The sequence below is a fragment of the Lipotes vexillifer genome, unplaced genomic scaffold, assembly GCF_000442215.2.
Source record: "Lipotes vexillifer unplaced genomic scaffold, Lipotes_vexillifer_v1.1 scaffold53, whole genome shotgun sequence".
Lineage (NCBI taxonomy): Eukaryota > Metazoa > Chordata > Mammalia > Artiodactyla > Lipotidae > Lipotes > Lipotes vexillifer.
This window is the reverse complement of record NW_006791814.1, coordinates 1,158,401-1,181,266: the sequence shown is the minus strand read 5'-3', so window position 1 is coordinate 1,181,266 and position 22,866 is coordinate 1,158,401. Positions and strand designations below refer to the sequence as shown.

The 22,866-nt window shown below is 40.1% G+C and overlaps 1 protein-coding gene across 2 annotated transcripts in view; it reads left to right on the top strand.

Annotated features, from left to right (window-relative positions):
- The window catches only part of CHD6 (chromodomain helicase DNA binding protein 6), a 218,667-nt gene that overhangs the window by 119,740 nt on the left and 76,061 nt on the right, over positions 1-22,866 (top strand). For both annotated transcript variants that reach the window (XM_007464745.1, XM_007464746.1), the window contains 8 exons: positions 3,100-3,186; positions 3,389-3,523; positions 7,171-7,292; positions 8,521-8,764; positions 9,952-10,128; positions 10,805-10,948; positions 13,892-14,147; positions 14,936-15,146. In XM_007464745.1, the coding sequence (XP_007464807.1) occupies positions 3,100-3,186; positions 3,389-3,523; positions 7,171-7,292; positions 8,521-8,764; positions 9,952-10,128; positions 10,805-10,948; positions 13,892-14,147; positions 14,936-15,146 (1,376 nt within the window). The remainder of the gene's footprint in view (positions 1-3,099; positions 3,187-3,388; positions 3,524-7,170; positions 7,293-8,520; positions 8,765-9,951; positions 10,129-10,804; positions 10,949-13,891; positions 14,148-14,935; positions 15,147-22,866) is intronic.

The window sequence follows — 22,866 nt, the reverse complement described above, 5'->3', positions numbered from 1 at the left end:
AGGGAAGAGACACCGTCGTCGTCACTGGTTGGGAGCATAACTTAGGATGACCTGTCAGGAACGCAGGATGACAGCAGACATCACATGTCTCAATATTTGCCTATCCTTTGTCCCAGCAGTTCTGTTTCCACCATTTATTTTAAGGAAGCTATCAAGTCTTTGTGCAAAGACTTAGCTATGATAAACAGTTGTTTGTATTGGTGAAAAATTGAAAACAAAAAAAAAATGTTAGATAATAGACACTTGTTAAATTATGATACATCCCACAGAATGCAATACTGTGCAGCTAGTAAAAATGATATTGGAGGACAACTATTAATGTCATAGGAAGAGGCTTAGTGATGTTAACTATTGTTAGTTGAAAATGTCAAGCTCTTATATGAGACAGTTCCATTTTGGGGGGTACAAGAGAGAAGAATCAGCATAATAATGCATAGAAAATGTCTGAGTGTATGTGAAAATGATGACGTAATTTTCTCCTTTTGATGGGATTGTGGTGATTTCTGTTTTCTTTAACATGTAATTTTTCAATTTTATACAGATAACTTATGAAGAAAAAAGCAATAAAAATGATTTTTTAAATGTAGTCACAAATACTAGACCTTAAGAGTGCACTGAGATGCCATCAAATTTTAGCAGATTGCTGCACATTCTTACCAATTCATTGTTCATGTTGTACTCCTTTTCCGCAAATGACAAAAAACTATTTTAGGATAATGTCAGTAAGTGTTCTTTTTGTCCCAATATGGAGTCCTTTTTCTTTAGCCTTAACATTTGGCCCCAGGCCTCTCCAGGATTGTTGTAAAGCCTGTGAGAACGGTGTTTTATGGCATTGTTCCTCTGTAGAGAATCGGAAAGGAAGGACTAGAATTGGAAAAACCATCCTGAAGTTGGATACTCTCCCTCGGTTCCTGGAACTTCTTATTCACGCCTCTATTTTAGCGAGCATTTGCAGTGTAGTGACTTGTTTACATGTCTGTGTCTTCCATTTTGAGCCCTGAGAGACAGACAGAGCCATGCCTTCCTCGTGGTACTTCCTATCTGTGGTACTAGGCGCAGGGTCAGCGCTCAGTCACCACGTGTTTGTGCCCAGGTAAGGGAGGAGGGTTTTCTATGCCACTCCTGCTCCAGACCCTTCAGCACTTCCTGTTATCTTGGAATAAAGTCCAAACTACTTAATGTAGCCTACAAAGCCCCATGAATCTGGTTTCTGATTTATTCCCAAGGGAGTGATTTTTTTTCCCTTGGTTGGGAATAGAAAATTGTGTTAGGATGTGTAGAAATACTGTAATGGGAATTCATACCCTTGGGGAAGGAAAGGCTTTTGAGAAGATTGGAGGCCGTCATGAAAGGAACGAGGAGTGAGAGTGGGGAGTCGTTGCTGTAACGCTGTCTTCAGTCTTGACCTCATCAACATTTTTGTTAATAACTTGTGTAAATGATATTCTTAAGAAATAAATAATAACCTAGTTTTGAATAGAGCTTCTTCATACCCATTATTTCCAGCCGCTTTATGAGGTAGCGGGGGGTGCATGTGAAGGAGGGTGGGGTTGGAAAGGCCGTGAGTTCCCACGCCCCACACGGCTGGAGGCCTATGAGATCCTGACTCCTCAACACCAGACCCAGTGCTGGGAGAATAAATGACAGAATCAAAGTTCAGGTTTACCTGGACAGGCGAGGATGAATGAAATAATGAAAATGGCAATAAGTAAATGTAATGTCACACATTGGTATTTTAAAGATCTTTACAACTTTGGAGTGGGGAAAATGACCAGATAGCAGTTTGCCTTGGGCAAATTGCAGTAGCTCCTTCAGACTCGGTATCCTCCGTTTATGTGAATCAGAACTCCTAATACTATCACCCTCACAGACTACCTGGGAGGATTAAATGACACAGTGTTGATAGAAGTGCTAAACATGGTGCCCGACCCATAGTCACTATTCCACAAAGGTTAGCTCTCTGCATCACCAAGGGATCTAGAAATGTGGCATCTGAAGAACATTGAACACCTGGGGTTAGGGAGGTGTTCTGATAGGGACGAATCAACTTGGTTACTGCTGCTCTAGAGGAAGCAATTCACACCAATGAGTCAGTTACAGGAGGAAAATTAGGCTGTAATTTAATAGTAATAATGATAAAGATCATGATGCTACTACTGAACAGGCAGAAGTAAAGCTGTCTTGGCAGTGGGTCAGGTCTCAGAGGGCAATAAATTCCTGAACACGGGGATAATTGAATCCGAGGGTGGATTTGCTAGGGATGCTGTAAAAAAAAGTGTTCCTGTGTTGATTGGAAGATGAAACTAGACAGCTCCTAAAGTGCCTTCTAGCTTAAGGGGTAATAAGAACATTCCTGCACTTCAGGAGGAGGGCTTCTGAGCAAGAAAGACCCGGGTAAATGTTCTGATTCATGTGGCTTTGCAGCCTTGGTCAGGGTACTTATTTAACCTCTCTGAGTCAGTTTTCTCATCTGTAAAGATAATTACAACACCTGCTACTCCATAAAGTAGCTTATAGGCTAAAATGAAAGCACTGGACACACATTAAATATTTCTAAATCTTATTATTTTGTAAGTACACTTTTTTTTCTTTTTGAAGCATAGTGTGTTTAACAGTAAGCAGTCCTAAGGGTACAGCTCAGTGAATTTTTGCAAAATAAACACTCCTGTGTAACCAGCACCTAAATCAGGAAATAAAACATTATCAGTACCCCTGAAGCTCCTTCCATGCCTCCTTCTAATATTAACTGTTATTGTTATTGGTATTAAGAAGAAAAACAACTGTAATTCTGGGTTTCCAAGGAATATCTCTGAAAATCCTCCTTGTGCTGATTTTTGCTCAGTACCGTAATGACCAAAAGGAAAGTCTCACCCTGGTGGGGCAACCTGTAAGGTGTGGTCGTTTCTTTATTCAGTCCTGAAGAGGAGGATTTGGGGACAGTAAAGAAATGTCGGTGAGGTGACTTTTATTTTCAAGCGAACCTTTTCATTCTGTGTTTCCCGCCCAATAGGGCCCAGAGCGGGGGGTCACTTAAAACACTGGATGCTGGGTTGGAGGGATGGGGGACACTTCTTAGCTCTTCTTTTTTGTTTGCCTTAGCCTGACGAAGACTTGTTCAACCCAGACTACGTGGAGGTTGATCGCATCTTGGAGGTGGCCCACACCAAGGATGCAGAAACCGGAGAGGTGGGTATTTTGCTGTTTCGACTCTTACAAAGTGTCTTTGCTGCTTGCCGAAGATATTTTGCACGTTTCGTTAGCATGTGGTCCTCGTTTTCATGGCATTCGCGTGCTGTATTGTAGGGAGGTTTTCATAGGTCTGTCAGTGTAGGACTGATTCCTGTAATGTAGTAGAAAGAACGTAAGTGTCTCTCCCATTTCCCACTAGGAAGTGACGCATTACCTGGTGAAGTGGTGCTCACTGCCTTACGAAGAAAGTACATGGGAACTGGAGGAAGACGTGGATCCTGCGAAAGTTAAAGAATTCGAATCTCTGCAAGTTCTCCCTGAAGTTAAGCATGTGGTAATGTACCCATGTCACTGTTTGGCGCCTCTTGTAACATGTGATTTTAGGAACTTGGCAATCCTGGGTGTCCCCTGGGCTGTTCTCCTGAGTGGTTTCTGTGGTGTCTTATCATTGGTCACTCGCATTGAAACTGCGGTTCAGGGTGTGTTTCTCCCACATCACACTTTGCTAGCACTCAGGTCAGCTTTACATCTGGCTCTACTTTGATGTATGTGACATTTCAGAAGCTTGGCTATGAGCTTTGATTTCTTGGTGTATGGCTGTCAGATGGAGTCAGTAAGATAGAAGGTAAGAAATGCCTGGCTTGGGAAGGAAGCTCAGTAAGTTGTTAGCATCTTTCTTGTTCCTGTTTCTTACACCTTGCTCCACTGGTGATCTCTTTTCTTCAGTTTTATCCTTTGCCTTTACTCAAGTGGAATATTCTTACAGGGAAGAACTGTCCTTTCTCTATAGATCGCTGGGACTTTGCAGATAAAACATAGGTTTTCAGTACGTTTCTGCTGAATTGGTTTGTTTGTCTGATTCTGGATTATTACCACCAAGCTGCAAAAATGTCAGAGGAGGCAGAATTGGGATAGAGCCCAGTTAAGATGTGACTAACTTGGGAAAAGAATCAGAGCTGTGAAAGAATATAACTATAGACTGGAATGATCATTTTCTATTTTTTTAAATCACTATTTTTATATGAAAAACTCTTATGCAGTTCCTTATTGTTGTTTTTATATATATCACTGGGAAAGTTGGGACTTCAAAGGCAAGACTTTGACACTGAACTTAGATCCCTGTCGGAGTCCATCCAAAAGCAGTTTTGCTTTTGTTTCTTGGCTCTGAAGGGTATAGAGGTATCTTCAGATGCGGAACTGTGATTAGAAACCTTTGTAATTTACAGTGTTTGTCTACATGATTGATTAATGAATTTTTCTCTCAACCCTCTCCTATAACAGTTGTCCATTTAAAATTCAATTTGTTAGTCATTTACTAAGCACCTGCTGTAGGTTGATTCTTGTGTGGGACAGAGTAAGAAAGTAGGTCCAGGCCCTGCCCCAGGAGCTCACAGGCTGACGGAAGAAGCATGTGTGTGCAGGACAAATATGGCACCAGGCTAATTGGGGCATGTGGCCCAAAGCAGGAGCAAACCAGTGGGGGAGCAGAGAGTCGAGAGAATTTCATTCTGAAGCTAATTCTAAGTTATCATCTAGAAGTAATCAAGATTCTTACTCTCTCAGCCTGAATCCCACTTATTTCTTCAGACTGACTACGTGCGCTCGGCGAGAATATGAATGCAAGTGTTTTCAGTCAGTTTCCCTTTTTCTTTCCTTCTTTGCTGTTGTGATGCTCCTGTCTTCCTCATCTCTCAATGAACTATGAGATCATTTCACACCTGTCTCTTTTGGTTTCTAATTTATTTGTTCTCTCATTTAAAGGGTATGTTTTGAAATTTTTCTCATCCTAAATTGGAATGGTAGCTCAAAATATAATTAAAGTTGTCTTTTTTGTGTTTTAAGAGAAGGGCTGGCTCCAAATGATACTTTAACTGAATAATTTTTTTTTTTAAGGGATCTTATCCTGGGCTTTGAAGTTTAGAGATAACCCTACCAGTTTTGATGAATAGGACATTCCATCACTAAAAGCTTTTTGGTAAAAAATTGGTCACATGTAGGTCAGATATGGAATTTTGGGAGAGCAAGAAATGAGTGTCAGTAACGATTGTGCAAAGAGAGGAGCAGTCATTTAATAGTCAAGACCCACCTTGGAGACTCTAAGAATCAGTTCTCTTCTGAATTTAATAGTAGCCACTAAAGGTTGTGGAGCCTTGGGGTAAGTTACTTGCTGTAGTCTGTATCACTTAGGAGCCAACCAGACTAGGCATCGGGAATTTCTAGCTGATTTCAAGCCTTATCCTTAGATGGCTAAAATTTCTGGTCATGTTAATGGTGATGTAAAACTAAAACCTTTAGCACTGGAGAAAGAGGGAAAACCCAGAGGAGTGACTGGGTTAGAGCATGATGCCTCTACATCAGGAGTGCTACCAAGGCAGCAGAGTAGAAATCTGCAACGCTAGGAGTGAGCCACTTCAGTCGCTAGAGATGAGGAACATTCCAGGAAGTCTCCCCATAGTATCTAGTAGAGTAGAGTGCCATTAAAATGAGTTACATGGACTTCGGGGATCCAGGCTGAATGATTCCTGTAGGTTGAGAAGAATGTAATTTCTGTAAGGGAACAGAGCAAGAGAGTTTCTATAGGAATATCTTTGCTTAAGAGCTTTCTCTTTAAAATTAATTTTTTGACATAATAAATTATTTTCCCCTTTATTTCTAAAAACACCTGTGCCTATGTGCTGATAGTAATATTCAACAGAGTTCTGTTTCAAGGGGCTTAGCCTAACTACAGCTATAGTAATTTTGTAGGTAAGTTGTGGTATGTAAGTTTCTGAAAGACCACACTTTCAGTGGTCTGAACAGGTTGGACAGATTACACTTATCTCCAAATATCAGTGATATGAAATGATTGGGGATATTTTATTAAATTTCACAAGTGGAAGGCTTCGTTTTAGTTAATAGCATATTTCAGGAGTAAACTTTATTGTAATACTCCAAAGTATAACTACCAAAGACTGTTACCAATTGCTGTTAGAAAAGCTAAATCTCAAAATTCCCATTTATATAACTATAGGCATAGGTAAAAATTTTTATTTTTAAGACCTTGAAGTGTCAACTTAGGGGCTCAATTTGTCTAGAAGCAAAATAGTCAAGTCTATGTCCAAATAATATAAATAAACAAAATTTTTAGGTGGGAAGACTTAATAGCTAAAAAATTAAAATTGTCCCCAGATTAATCAAAATTCCAATAGAATTTTAAGGGAACTTGAAATTGATTCTACAGTTATACAGAATACTAAATAAGACAGAATAGCCAAGACATTTTTGAAAAATAATTCCCCATCAGATATAAAGCTGTAGTAATTCAAAAGTGTGGTTTTATTGCAATAAGAAACAGTGCAGTAGGACAGAATGAAGACTCTAGTTAAAGCTCCCTGGATATATTAGAACTTATATGATAAAAATGGCATTTCATATCAATAAAGATCAATTACATTTAGAAATTGGTGTTTCATATGGGAAAATAAAATAATAAGATTGCTCTTATGTTCATGGTGAATTTAAGGAATTTACAGTTTTGATTATATAGGCTTTGGGCTTTACTCTAGAAACTAATCAACAAAATATTTGACCCAGTGTACTTTCCTGAGCTGATACCACAAGGACAAACAACAACAAAAAATTCTGTCTATAGAAAACTAAAAAACCTGACTGGCTTTTAGGGAAATTAAAATGTAAGCGGGAGTGATTTCTAAGAGTCTCAATAAAGCAATATAAATACTTATCAAGATTTTAGGTGGGTCTGTTTCTCTTCTTCATTAATTGCTTGCAAATTTTATAGAGGTGTTCTTAGTTGAATCTGCTGAAATCTAGAAAATACAGGACTGGCTCATTAGTCAGAAGATAGTAGCTGCAGTTTGCAGCCAGCTGTAGGACAGCGTTTGAGATTTACCACCTTCCCTATCATTGCCCTGTGTCCCTCTGCACATTTTGCTCCTGAAGCATCATTCTCTATGTCTTGTCCTCTCTGCTCTCCTTCCCTAGGAGCGACCTGCCTCAGACTCCTGGCAGAAACTTGAGAAGTCTCGAGAGTATAAGAACAGTAACCAGCTCCGGGAGTACCAGCTGGAGGGGATGAACTGGCTTCTTTTTAACTGGTATAACAGGTGCGGAACCAGAACCGGTCCTGTCTTCAGGGATGATGTTTCTACCAGATGTTTGTGCCTGGAAGGAGACTGTGGGCTTAGCCCGCGTGGAGTAGCAATAGCAGAGTAGCAAGGGAGTGTATCGGGGCCACTGGTTTAGTGGTGATCTTTGCACATCAGGCATACCAGGACTTTATTTTTTATGTCAGATTTGGTTTGGATTGGTTTCTCCAAACAAGAGGAATGATCTTTAGACATCACTGACTTTATCCTTTTTTTTCTTTGCCAGTCTAACCAAAAGGTTGGGCTCAACCTAGATGAAACAAAACCCAAAAGATCCTTTAAAACTGTTTTTTCCCAGTCTTTAGCAAAAGTTGGCTCTAAAGGGGAATGGATCTGGATTCTAGCCCCGACTCTGCTACTTGTTTGTGAGCCGTGGGTCGCCTAGACTTGTAATACTCAGTTTTCAACTCTGTGCTTTAGTTCCTATCAGAATCTAAATGAAACAGATGAAATTTGAGAAAGATGGGTTGAGATTTTCTTAACATTCTAGAGTGTACCCCTGGTGTTGATTTTTAAAGACAGTATGTAGTGGAACAACACACCAAGCTGGAACTCTGGAGACCTGTGTTCTAGCCTTGTCTCTGCCACCTGTTCACAGTGTGAGTCACTCAGACACTCCAGGTCTGGGGTTGCCCACCTCTACAGTCAGGAGCAAGACTAGACAGGGGCCACACTCTTCAGGGGTCACAGCTGTGTGCAGTCCGTGATTCTGGGTCACCACAAGAGACCAGAGTTTTTAACTCTTGATACGGAACTTAGTATGTGGGTTAAAAGTTTGTCCTTTGATAATGCAAGTAATAGACAATGAGAATCATGCAACTTATGTTTCTGTTTTTGCCTTGGCTTCCATGAAGTTTGTCAGGTAGAGAAACTGGCTTAGATTTGAGGCATTTTTTTTTCTCCTTGTTTCAGTATTATTTTAATTTTTGGTATTTTTAGTTTATATTTAAATGGACCTATTTCACGTATTTTCTCACAAGTTACAATAGATCCTTTTTGGAAGTAGGCAGGGTGTGAACAATGATAATAGAAACTTGCTTCCGTTGTATCTCTGGAAAATGCTGATAAAACCTTCATTGATAAGCTTGCAGGTCAAGGTACGCTTCTGAAGTATCTTTTTATCTATAACCAACCTCTGCCTCTTTCCTATATTGATGATGAAGTATCTGTGTTTCTTACTCTGCAGGAAAAACTGCATTTTGGCTGATGAGATGGGCCTAGGGAAGACCATCCAGTCCATCACATTCCTTTCAGAAATATTCCTCAGGGGAATCCACGGCCCTTTCCTCATCATTGCCCCGCTCTCCACCATCACTAACTGGGAGCGGGAGTTCCGGACATGGACAGAGATGAACGCCATCGTGTACCATGGCAGCCAGATCAGCAGGCAGATGATCCAGCAGTATGAGATGGTGTACCGAGATGCACAGGTGAGCCCTCCACCAATCACAAAGACCTGGGGACAGCTTTCTGACGTCATGGTTCAAAACAGCCTTTCTGTCCCTTGTCTTCCAGAGTTTAATGCCCTGCATTGGGTTACTGTTGGCTTACTCTGTAGAGTCACATGTTTATTGCGGTGGACTTCTTACTCCTTCCTGGTAATTTAATTTGTGATAAAACACAGAATTGGAGGGCATGCTTTCCACTCTGACATATACCAGAGGCTCTTTAGGACACAAAAAGCTTGGCTTGGTTGGCTTATGAAGTTGCTTTTACATGCAGAAGGTTTTTTCTGAGTTGTTACCTGCTCAGTGAAGAAAGTGAGCGGAGGAATTCGTGTACAGAGGAAGGATTCTCAGCCAGGGAGTTTGGAGAGAGAGAGAAGGTTAACAGATTTGACATGGAAGGATAAAGAGAAAACATATGGTTAAAGGCACAACAGAATTTTTTTAAGACATTTTTGTTAACTATAATCACTTTGCTGAGTATCTTTGTATGTTTGTCTAGAGCACTGGTTTTTATAAATAAGGTGAAAATTAAATGAACTCAGAGGAAAGGCAGTGGTCACCCCAGAGGTTTCACAGACAGCAGGAGGAGACACTGAGAAGAAATTTAAGACGTGCTATAACGTGATGAAGCTCTGCTTTTTAAAGCGATGGTAGCACTAAGGCAGGCTGAAAGACAAAGGTGTGTCCTGCCTGGTAGCACTTGTCCTGGGTGAATCAGGATCATGATGTCGAATCTGTTCTAGAACCCAAGTTACAAGGTGAAATTGATTTTACCTGAAAAGTAGCAAAGAGGGTTTCCTTGGGCATTCAAGCTATGCATAGACCGGCTTCTGGCTGGGAATGTGTGAATCAGCATCCATCTGCTTTCCTTATCATGACAAGTAAATAAATAAAAAGCTCCCTTTCTCGGCCTTCCATATGGCTCCTCTGTCTCACTTTTGTGAGGGTACGTGCTCTCTTGCTTTTGTTTCATTGGTGTAATGGGGTCTCTCTCTTGTCTAAATAGCTGGTTCATTGTTGTGTTCTCTCTCTTCTCAGAGAGAAGTGCTTATTGGCTCTCACCTAGCTCCTAGCATTTATAGTGTTGCCTCCTCTAACCCAGCTGGTAACCCAGTAGCTGGATTCTCTGGCCCTGCGTAAAGCTTTGTCTTTGGTTCTGTCATCCTCAGGGAAACCCACTGTCAGGAGTCTTCAAGTTCCATGTTGTCATTACAACGTTTGAGATGATCCTGGCAGACTGCCCAGAGCTGAAGAAGATTCACTGGAGCTGTGTGATCATTGATGAAGCCCACAGACTGAAGAACAGGAACTGCAAACTTCTGGAGGGCCTGAAGCTCATGGCCCTGGTGAGAGTTGGCAGGCTCTTTGCATAAACACAGGCCCCTTCTGTTCACAGTAGAGGAAGCATTCTTTAGCCACCTGCATGCAGCTTACTTGTGCACAGTCTGCTCACCCTAGATTTTCTTTGTGCCCACTATGGCTCTGATGGTGCAGGAAGCAAAATTTTTTTGTTATGAACTGGGTCAACAGTTTGGCCTTTGCCACAGACTGATTCCCAGAGGGACCCAGGGAAATCTTAAATACCATGAAATTTGTGACCCGGAAATGTAAGATGTTTTGGCTTGTTTCCAGGTCCCTGAATGATCTGGTACCAAAGGTGATGGCCTTCAACATTACTCCTTGGCACAGTGCCCAGTCTGTGGCAGGCAGGCACTCCATAATATCAAAGGAATGAATGGATGAATGAATGGGTGCTTTAACTGACGTGAAATTGCTCCTGGGCTCAGGGATGTGAAAGGAAGGTTGATCTGTTTATTGATGTTGTCACACTTAATTCTGTAGAGTCACATGTTTTATAACCAGCCTCTACCTCTTTCCTATATTGATGATGAAGTATCATCATCTGGCAAAGCAGAATTGCCACCAATAAAGCCCAGAATATGCCCTGGCATCATTTTCCCACCAAAACCTGCTGTTTTGGTGGTTCAGACCCTGTTCATCCCGTGCTGTGAATCCATGCAGGAGCACAAGGTGCTGCTCACAGGGACGCCCTTGCAGAACTCGGTGGAGGAGCTCTTCAGTCTGCTCAACTTCCTGGAGCCGTCACAGTTTCCTTCAGAGACTGCTTTCTTGGAGGAGTTTGGAGATCTGAAAACAGAGGAGCAGGTAAATAGGAGCCTGAAGGATTTGAGGAGACAATGTGGTAATGACCTTCACCATCAATGGAAAAACAAGCCACCATGGGGACAGGGGTTAGCAAGTTCTCATATCCCTCGTAAAATGAGCATTGCCTCCTTTATTTAATTTGTTTATGTTGAAGAGGATAAACTGATTATTATTACTCCAAAGGATAAATGAATCAACATCCAAAATGCCTTATATCCGGCCTCCTGCCTTCACTGATCTCATATGTAAGTTCAGTGATTTTGTTCGTAGCTCTGGCCTCAGGGGCTTGCTTCCCTCCTCCTCTGCCTTCCTCATCCTTCATCCCTCCTCCATCACCTGCAACATGTTTCCAGGCTCATTTTCTTGAGTGCAACAAAATACACAGGTAGTGAGGAAAAGAAGGCAGCTGTGTATACATACTAGAGTAGTGGGCAAGTCCAGTTTTGTCCAAATCAACTAAATGTCCTGTTTTCAAAGATCTGGTCCTGCGTCTAGCTTATTAGACTCAAAGCTGTTTCAAAACAAACCAATCTATCTACTATGGGTAGAAATCTCAACTGGACGTTGCAGAAATAAGGCAGACAAGTTTAAATGCCGTAAGAGGAACAGTTAATAGAGCTGAGGACTTTTAAAGGCGAGAAAGGTCACATCTGTGTGGAAATTAGGAAAGACTTCATGGAGAAAGTATAATTTGAGAATAGACTTTTAAGGGTTGGTAAGTGTTCAGTAGGCAGAGAGAGAGAGAGATGATGACTGCTTTGCATAGGAAAAAAATAATCATAATCAGCCATGGGATTTATTCAGTAGTTGGGAATCATCTGGGTTGAGCTGGAAACAGGATGAATGAATTGAGGAGTATGAAGCCAGAGGAGTTTAGCGATGTATTGTGGGAAGATCTTGAAAGACAGGTTGAAGGGTTTGGTAAGCATTAGAGAAGCAGTGCAGGGCTTTGATTGCAGGCATGACATAATTAGTTCTGCTAAATTAATCTAGCAGTGGTGTGAGAGTGGGTTGGGGCCGAGAATTTGGGAACTGAGAAGGTTTGGGAATTTCACTAACAGAGAAATCAAGAGTACACTCTGTGGTCCCAGTCTGTTTGTTTCTACTTCTGTGGCGAGTCAGACTTTGAGAGCAGTGAATAATCAAACTTAATTCCACTTCTCGACATTTGCAGTATCTATTGACCTTTCAAAAGCCAGCTCCAACCCTCTCTCCATTTTTGGACCATTAGAAATGCATCCTCTTCTCCCGTTGCACTTATTTTGTGGTATGCATTTTTTCTTCTTCCTAGACAATGACCTCCTTGAGGACAAGGCCCACATCTTCTGCAAAGTTGTGTTTGTTGTATTGACCAGTACAGTGTCTGGCATGTAGTATACTCTAAATGATTCAAGGTATGAACCAAGTGAAGGGCAAAAGCTGAATCCAGCATGTGGCAGATTGGCATTTGCCCCTGTCTTTAACGATTACCTAGCTGTGTCTCTCCTCTTTGGGTTCTTACATAGTAATTCCCTATCCATTTGGGGGATTACATTCCTAAGTACCATGATTGCTAAAACAAAGCATTCATTAAATGGATTAGATTTAAGATTGGGGTTAGGAGCAAACCACAAAAACGGCACCAACTGTCTATATATCTGGTTATAAAGTAAAGCATATTCATCATTGTTTAAAACCTGCTCCAGGAAGTAACTCTTCTAAATCACTCTCTGTAAATCACTTTATATTTCATCAGGAAGCATTGGTACAGCCCACAATTTATTTCTGCAGAATCTACCCCTTCTGAAATTTTTGAACAGCTCTTTATGACTTGAAACTTGATCTTTTGCACTTGCCTTTTCTCTTATTTTCCCACCAGGATTAATCTTATTGGTATCATGTTTTAACTCAGGGTGAACTCAGGTGCCTTGACTTAGAATCCCTTCTCTGCCCTCTTCTTGGGAGAGTGAGCAAGTCCCCATGCCAGTGCGGTCAAGTGCGTAGAGATCTGCTGTCCAGGCCTGGACTGTTAGAAGAACAGACAAATCATAGCAAAGCATATGATCAGGCTCAGAGTGCCCCTGAGATGACAGCTTGCATGATGGAGTGGGAGGTGTCACCTTACCACATTAATGCTCTACATATTGCTACCCCCAAACTTATTTGCTGCTATCGTTATTTAGATGTAGGAGGAATCCATTTCCAGATTGCCTCTGCTTCTTTTTCTTTTTTTAATTTGATGCAAATGACAACAACATTATATTAGTTTCGGATGTATGGCATGATGATTCAGTATATGTAGTATATATTATAAAGTGATCACCACAATAAATCTAGTTAACATCCGTCACCATACATACGTAAATTCTTTTTTCTAGTGATGAGAGGTCTTAAGATCTACTCTCTTAGCAACTTTCAAATATACAATATAGTATTACTAACTAGAGTCACCTTGCTGTACGTTACATCCCCAGGACTTATTTATTTTATAACTGGAAGTTTGTACCTTTTGACCACCTTCATCCATGTTGCCCACCCCCAGATTCGGTCTGCCTCTCACTTTGTTCTTTCAGCATCTTCCCTTTGTAAGGTATCACTTGTACCTTCTAACGTGGCTTAAAATATTCCTCAGGTAACTGCTGCACAAGTGTGCGTGTGAGAGAGAGAGGTTTGTTTTCTCCATCCAGAAGAGGTCCTGTCTTTGTATCTTTCTACCTTTGTATCTTGTAAGGTTGCCACATAGGTTCTCAGTAATTACTTGCGAATTAAAACCAGATCCCTTTTTTCCTTTCAGTCCTATTATAAGCTCGTCATGTTCAGGGATCAGGCATGATCTTTCATTTAATCTGCTGCCACAGTACTATGATTAGATGCTCAAGAGATTGTAGTGAATGTTGGAATACCCTAGTAACGGTTATTGAATCGGGATTGGGGCAGGTGAACAGGTCTCATTTTCCTGGACAGGTAAAGAAACTGCAGTCTATCCTCAAACCAATGATGCTTCGGCGGCTGAAAGATGATGTGGAAAAGAACCTTGCTCCCAAACAAGAGACAATTATCGAAGTAGAGCTGACCAATATCCAGAAAAAGTACTACCGTGCCATCCTGGAGAAGAACTTTTCCTTCCTGACCAAGGGAGCCAATCAGCACAACATGCCCAATCTCATCAACACTATGATGGAGCTGAGGAAGTGCTGTAACCACCCCTACCTGATCAACGGTGAGTGGGGGACATGGGGCAGGCATCTTGATAGCCAACAGTCTAATGTTATCAGGTTCCCATGGAATGCCAGGATGTGTATTCTGACCTTTTTACAGAGTATTAAACTGAGGTTCAAAGAGGTTGATGGATCTGCCTAAGCAGTGTGGCCAGTGAGTATACAGAGCCCTGTTTTGAGCCTACCTCTACCAATTCTCTGCCCATAAGAAGATGGATATCAATTGTCAGCCTGCTGTCCTTTGTGTACCTGCGGTCTAGTCCACACTTTCCACTTTGGTGCAGGGAGATGTGTTACTTCATTGAAAAAATGATCGTGGTGCAATGAGATTTAAAACTCTCTGCAGATAATTTAACAGTTAACTGTACTGAGTAGAGAACGTGTTGGAAGTTTTTTTTTTTTATTTTACAATAAAACTTTTAATAAAATTTTAAATCAAAATATGGCTTGGATTTACTGCTCCCAAGCTTTTATGGTACGAGAGGTATGTCTTTTTGTCAGCTTTCTCTGAAGGTTTCTTCACTTGCCTAAGTCAGTTTGGTATTTCAGATCCTTCCTGTCCTTGGTCAGACTTCCCAGGAAAGCAGAGCACCTGTGTTCTCTGCAGGACAGCCCTGCTGCTTGTAGAGCCCTCTGCTGAGGGCATGGGATGGACACACAGCATTGCCTCACTGGACTGATGGTTTGGGACCTAAGAATTCATTTCATTTTTTCTGGGCTCTGTCAAGCAGAGAGTAGCTATTACTCTTACAGTTTGTTCAAAGAATAGTTTTGTTCCATTCTTTTTCAGGGGCAGAGGAGAAAATTCTGGAGGACTTCCGGAAAACCCACAGCCCAGATGCCCCCGACTTCCAGCTGCAGGCCATGATTCAAGCAGCAGGGAAGCTGGTGCTGATTGATAAACTGCTCCCTAAGCTGATTGCTGGCGGCCACAAAGTACTCATCTTCTCTCAGATGGTGCGCTGTCTCGACATCCTGGAAGATTATCTCATCCAGAGAAGGTGAGCCTTGTGTCAAAGCTGTGCATCAAGCACTGCAAGCAGTTCCTTTTCTTTGATGCCTTTTTGATTCATTCAAAAATTATGTTTTAACAAGAAAAAAGCATTAAAAAATAGAGATAAATCTTCTCATAAAGATTGACTAAAATTCAGAGTAGAATCTTATGACCAGTTTTAACTGTCTAGAGTGAATTTCCTAGCCTATGATGTGGAGCCCTTGCTTTGCTTAAAAAATAAATTTTACATGTTTATTTATATTCTCTTTAGTTGGAAAAAACAATTCAGTTAGCATTACAGAAGGTTAAGAAAATAATGTTGTTGTTTTTTTCCCTTAATAATGATGAGAAAAATACACCCTGGAAAGCATCACTATATCAAGTCGCTGAAAGAGCACAAGCTGACAACTGCCAGAAAAAGAACTTGGGATGTTTTATGTCTTAGCAAACGCTCTAAAGTTTTATGATACACTCACTGTGGCATCCCAACTTATTTTTTTGTTCATACTCCTGTAATTCCTTGAACCTAAGTTCCATTACTCATGCAGGTGAAAAGCCTGGGGTGTTATGTGGGTTGTTTGGAGTCTATATGGGTACTACACTTGTTATATTATACACTGTACCTTCCATTTCCAGTCATTGGGATACATCAGTCATCCGAATGGCAAATGGATTTTTTAAATTTACTCTTAATCATAAAGACTTCTCCAGATCTTAGAAACTATTAGCCAAGGCATTGCTAGGTTTAAAGGACATCCTTATTTTTATACAGTCATCACAGCAAATCTCTGTTGTGTTAAATGTTCTGCTCCTTAAAGAGTCTGTTTGTCCTTATAACACGTAATTTATAGAAAAAGTATTAAAGGAAACGACCAATTTAACTATGGGTTATGCTGACATTTAATATTACATAAATAATTCTCCAGAATCGGATTAGGCAATAAAAGAATTTCAGAGCCCTGTAGTGGAGATCTTTCGGTTAGGAATTCTTGAGACTTACATTGTTTTTTTCTTTGAAGAATATATTGAAACTAGAAAGCAGTTTCGTATTTTATAAATTCACTATATATGAATTACCAGAACACTTGCTTCTTATGTAAATATACTATCTCACTCTTCAAAATGTATGCAACTACTAGTTTGCAGTTTTTATTAAAGATCCCCCAAAATGAGTAACAGTGTAATGAACAGACTTTTGCGAAGTTCAGGTGTCTTTATTTAGCTCCCTTATATGCTATTTTTCCTTATCATTTATTTCTTATTTTTATTTTCAAATTGTCTAAAAATTACAGTTTTTCTTGAAAATAGGGACACGTTATAATACCACCACTTGCTCGGAAGTTTCCATTCACACTTGGGCATTTATCTTTTTAGTCTTTTTTTCTTTGTGCATACATATATTTAGTTTTGTTGTTGATTTGTTTGAATTGGGATCATATTTTACATTCTGCTTTGTAACTCACCTTTTTATTTAACATATTATGAACCTTTTTCTTTAATTCTTCTTCTACAACATAGTTTTGATGATCTGCATGATACTCTGTCTTATAGGTTGTTTTCAATTTTTCAGCATTTTAAGGAACTCTGTGAATATTGCTTTGCATTCATTGTGAATGTTTCCAGTTATTTCCTTAGAATAAATTATGATGTATATTTTAAAAAGCATTTAATACATATTTCCAAAACACCCTCTAGAAAGACATTTTTACTGTGTCTTTTAATGGTGTATGAGAATGACTTTTTTTTCATACTCTGATCAATACTGTTTTTGCGTTTTAGTCTTTGCTGATTCAGTAAGCCAAAATTATGGCCTCTTGTTTTAATTTGTATTTCTGATTATGAATGAGTTTCATATTTATTAGCTGTTTATATTTCTCTTTTTGTGCATTGCTTTATTCATGTTCTTTCTCCATTTTTTTGTTACTCTTTGCCTTTTTGTTTATTAATTTATAAGAATGGCTTGTTTACTTAAGAATATGGTGCAAATACTTCCCCAGTGTTGTTCTTGACTTTTTCTTTATGGCTGTGGGTTTTTGTTTGTTTATTTTATTCTTAGAACTTTTAAATTTTATAATGGTCAAATCTCTCAGTCTTAAAACAGCTTTAAATAAACTTAAGTACTTATTTATGCTTAAATTAATAAGCTTAAAAAGCCTTCCCCCACCTCTCAACTATGCAGTATTCTGAAGTATTCTCTTTTCACTCTCTTATGGTTTCTTTACCCCAGCTCTGCACCCAACAGGGTCTTCTGACTTTAATATCATCATTACTTTTCTCTTTTTGATTTAGTTTTTAAATTTTCTTCAAAGTTATACATGCACATAATTTAAAGAGCCAAATTATTCTATTAGACCTATGAAAAATAGCATTTCCTGATACCACCACATATCCCCAGTTTCCCCCCCACCTGAAGCATTTACTTTAAACTCCTTATGCTATTTCTTTTGGTATTTATAGCTATATCTCTAAGTGATGTTAGTAGTTGTAATTTTTTTTTTTCCGTTTTAAGTATTATCTGTTCTCACTATGGAAGATGAACATTTCCCTTCTTTCACTGCCCCTCGTAATTACCACATGTGCAACTCCTGTCCTCTCATCTTCCCAACCTGCCATGCAATACTTTGGGTTAAATTAATATTCAGTGTTTATTATGATTTATGTAAATGCTGAGTTATAGCTCAGCCATGTAGTATGCTGTTTACTATTTCTTTCTTGCACAAATTTTATTTTTCCCTGAAGCTAAAAATTATTTTTTATTTGGTGCATATTTTTAAATATACTTATTATAATTCAGCTCCAAAATTTACTCTGGTTGTCTAAATCTCCTCTTGTTACGTTCAAGCACATCAGTTTCGTGTCTGAGCCGTCTGTCCCAGGACCTTCTGTCTTTTCCTCTCTGGGCAGTTACCCTTCCTGCCTAGTGCACAGTTGCCATCTGTGATCTCTCTTCCTTTATCACACAGACAAGTTTCTTTCCTTCCCTCTTGAGTCAAATCTTGTTGGTGGATCCCATGTACCTCTTTTGGGAGCTTCTGAGAAAGGGTGAATGATAAGTGAATTTGAGACTTTGTCAGAATGTTTTCAGTTTACTCTCATTCTTGAGCAGTAGTTTGGTTGAGTTTGAGGTACTAGGTCAGAAATCACTTTCCCACAGAATTTTGAAGATGTTAGTTCACTGTCTTCTAGCTTCCAGGATTGTTGAGAGGTTCACAGCCCTTCCAATTCCTGGTCTGTGTATGTGACATGTTTTTTCTGTTTGGAAGCTTTGATATACCCTCTTTGTCCCAGTCCTGTGAAATCTGACAATGAACTGGGTTTTGTATGGTGTCTGCTGAACTGGATGCTTTGTAGGTCTTTCCCATTTGAAATTATGTTCCTTCGGTTCTGGGGGATTTTCTTGTATTTGATCATTCATTATTTCTTTCTGTTTTGTTTTCTCTTTGTGAAACTCCTGTTATTCATGTCAGACCTTCTGGTTTGATCACCTAATTTTCTCTTTTCTCTACTTTCCATCTCATTATATTTTGCTGTACCTCTGGTAGAATACCTTTATTCTGTCTTTCAACTTTAATCCCTAGATTTTCACTGTGTAATTATATTTTTAATTTCCTAGTTTTCTTCTGTAATTTTTCAGTCTTTATAGCACTCAGCCGGTTATCACACAGGTGCAGTGTTTTGTCATTCTGAGATTAATGATGGTAGATTTTTTACAATCTTCCTACAGTGTCTGTTTTCTCAAGTCAAATTTTTCTTTTTGTTTATGTCTCTGTCTTCCATAGTAGAATTCTGGGTTAGCATTTTTCCCCCCCTCCTTTCAGCACTTCGAAGTTACTCTATTGTGTTCTCACCCCCATGATTTCTGATGCGAAGTTTTTTAGTCATTTAAGTGGCTGTTCCCCTGTATATAATGTATTGTTTCACTCTGACTACTAAGATTTTCTTTTAATTTTCGATTTGCAGCAGTTTGACTGATGTGTGAAATTCATCCTGTGCAGAGTTCACTGACCTTCTTAAATTTATAACGTAGATCTTTCATCAAGTTTGGAAAGCTTTAGGTCAGTAGTTCTTTGATTTCTCTTTTTTCCTTTTGCCCTATTTTCTTGTTGCTCTGTGAGACTCCAATTACCTGTATGTTTGACCTTTAGATATTGTCTCACAGGTCCATAGGCTCTGTTCTTTTTTTTTTTTTTCAGTCCTTTTTCTCTCTCTTGTTTTGTCTGTCTTCAAGTTCACTGACTCTTTTGTCTGTCATTTCCATCATGCTTATTAAGCCCATCCATTGCTTTCTTTATTTTAGAGATTCTATTTTAGTTCTAAGATTTCTGTTTGTTTCTTAGTGTGATGTTTTGTTTCTCTGCTGCGATTTCCTATCTTTTCATTCGTTATGTACATTTCTTTACTTTGCTGAACATAATTATAAGAGCTGCTTTTAAAGTTCTTGTCTGTTAATTAAAACATCTTAGGTTTGACATCTGTTGTCTCTTCCTTTAAGAATGGGTCATGTTTCCCCTGGACATTGTGAATATTGTCTTCTGGAGATTCAGGATTCTGTTATATTGCTATGACGATGTTGATGGTTTTTATTTGGAGGCAGTTAAGTAGGTGAGTCTCAAAATGCAAATGCTGTCAGCGTCTCTGGTAGGTAGCAGCTCCAATCTCAGCTCAGACTACTTTCAGTCTGCCCCAAGCATGTGTGGGTCAGAGGTCAACCAGAGACTTAGAAAGAGTTTATACCCGGTGTGTGGGGTTCACCATCTCTGTCTCTTTACTTTCTGGCAATCCCCTCTCACCCTCTGGCAGTCCTGGTTGCCCCAGACTCCTTCTCTTGCTGCCTCTGGTCAGAAAGGTAGTGGCTTCTCATCAAGATTCATAGCTGCCCTGCACCTTTGCCATAACTCCGGCTTCTGTCTGGCCAAAACCACAATTTCCTGTTTCTCTCCAAAATCTGCCTGCTTTCCTTAACCCTCTGGTGCCCTCAGATAAGTTTTTCTGTTCATTTGTTTTGTTTTTGTATTTTGCCCAGATTTTGTGGTTGTTGTTTACTGGAGGATTGATGTGTTAAGACCTTGCCCCTCCATACCAGAAGCAAAGCCTCAAAGGTCAGAGGCTTTCCTCAGTTGTCTGGTTTTTGCTGCCAGATGGTAGGCACTATCCAGAGATTAGAAGCTCTGGGCATGTGGGCCAGCTTGTTGGCTACCTTATTCTCCATCTGTGAACACTGTCCATCTAGCTGGACCATTTCATCAGGGGACCTCCAGTGTCAGTGCTTTGGGATGTTTTTCTTCCGCTCTCCTGCCCAGAGGGTGGGAACTTGATTGGACTGGGAGCTGACTGTGGGGAAGGGGTGGAGAGAGGTAGGCAGGTCTCAAGATCTCTGCTTCTCTTCCCTTTTTTAGTATGGTACCTCTGCCTTTAACTATGTGGTGTCTCCTAAGGTAGAGAGAGGTACAGATCTTTTTTATCCTCTCAGCGCTGGGGTGGATGATGGATAGGCTAACAGATACTTCAACAGATATTCAACCAGTTAGTTCCCTTGTTTTTAGACTTTCTGTATCTCCACTTTCAGGGAAACCTGGTGCCACCAATGCCTGATCCCTTTGGATATTCTGCCATATTGAATTAGGTTATTTGTCACCTGGGATTCTGCCTTCTTCAAATCAAATATCACTTGGTTTACTTTCCAAGTCCCAGAATTTTCTCCTGTTCTGTTTGTAGGTTTATTGGGGGAAAGGCATTATTATGCATTTTTTAAAAAATCCCTTTACCTATCATTTTTCTAGACATTTGAGGAGATAAAAGAATTAAATGTACATGATAACTCAATCTTTAATTGGACTTCTTTGATTTATTTTATTTTATTTTTAATATTTCAGTCTTCAGTCCTTCTATAATTTTGGTAGAGGGCATATAATGGGGGTCTAATTTAATTTATTTCCAAATATTTTTGATTGTTTGTTTATTAAATACTCCATCTTTTCCCCCATTCATATAAGACAGTATGCATAAAATATATTGAGATGTTTGCTGGGTGTGTATGTAACCTTTCTATTCTTTTTTTTTTTTTTTTTTCTGTACACGGGCCTCTCACTGTCGTGGCCTCTCCCGTTGTGGAGCACAGGCTCAGCGGCCATGGCTCACGGGCCCAGCCGCTCCGCGGCATGTGGGATCTTCCCATACTGGGGCACAAACCCGTGTCCCCTGCATTGGCAGGCAGACTCTCAACCACTGTGCCACCAGGGAAGCCCCCTTTCTATTCTTTTGATCAATATTTCTATTCCTTTGCTCATATATTATTACAGATGAACTTCAGAATTATTCTTTTTTTATAAATTTATTTATTTATTTATTTTTGGCTGCGTTGGATCTTCAGTGCTGTGTGCGGGCTTTCTCTAATTGTGGTGAGCGAGGGCTACTCTTCGTTGTGGTGTGTGGGCTTCTCATTGCGGTGGCTTCTGTTGTTGCAGAGCACAGGCTCTAGGTGCGCCGGCTTCAGTAGTTGTGGTGCGTGGGCTTCAGTAGCTGTGGCTCGCGGGCTCTAGGGCACAGGTTCAGTAGTTGTGGCACACGGGCTTAGTTGCTCCATGGCATGTGGGATCTTCCCAGACCAGGGCTCGAACCTGTGTCCCCTGCCTTGGCAGACGGATTCTTAACCACTGCACCACCAGGCAAGTCCCCAGAATTATTATTTTTTAATATATCCCTGACTACTCCAGTCCTCACTACAGAAAAAAAAAATTGTATATTTACATATCTGTATTTATCTATGTGTACCTATATCCATTTGTTGGGATTTTGATTGGCTTTTACACACGTTGTAGGGTAGAATTGACGTCTTTGCAAAATTGAAGAACATGATATTCACTGCACTTACTCAGGTCTTCTTTATACACCATTGATTTGGTAAATATTTATAAGGTACCAGCCTTGTGCTGAGACCTCTATAGGTGTTAGGGACATGGTGACCAAACCGACATGACCCCTATTGCCAACTCCCGCTTATTTCTTATTAAGGTTAATTGTAAGTAGCTTATATGTTTATGGCAGTCATGAACGGCAGGTTTTTGTGGGGTTTTTTCACTCTTTATGTTCTCCAGCTGGTTATTGCTGGGAGATGAGGTTGTTCATTTCCCTTCAGGCCTTCTGAGGTAAACATTTCCTGTTGTGCCAAAAACGTGTCATTTCCACCACCACCACCACCACCACCACCCCCACTCCCCACCCCCCGAGTACCCAGAGGTTTTCCAGAGTGCCACCTGCTTCTTGTTGATATTTGACAGCGACTCAGAATTACAGTTTGATCGACCACATCAGCTCCTAGGGATTTTGTTCAGAATGCAGTTGACACAAAGGGTTAATTGCTGCACTGATGTCTGGTGCGAAAAATTTAATGATGTCTGATTTCCTCATTCAGATTTACTAGCCCTCAAGATTTTCTTTGTTCTTGAGCCTCGTTGTCATGCCAGCTGTCAGTTTGGTTTTGTTCTCATTTAATTTCATGCCGTGCTCATACAGGGGTGAGGGCATGGCCAAAGGATCTGGCTCAGGAGTGAGGGGAGTGAGGAACAATTTAAATGAACTCTCACATCACTGGCTTTTTATTTTAGTTTTGTGTTCTTCGAGAGCAGTCCCTCAAAGCTGAGTGATGGAAATGAGAATTAACGTTCCAATCATCCTGCCCAATTTCTAAAACTGTGTTCTATCACAGACGGCCAAACACTATCCAGTTT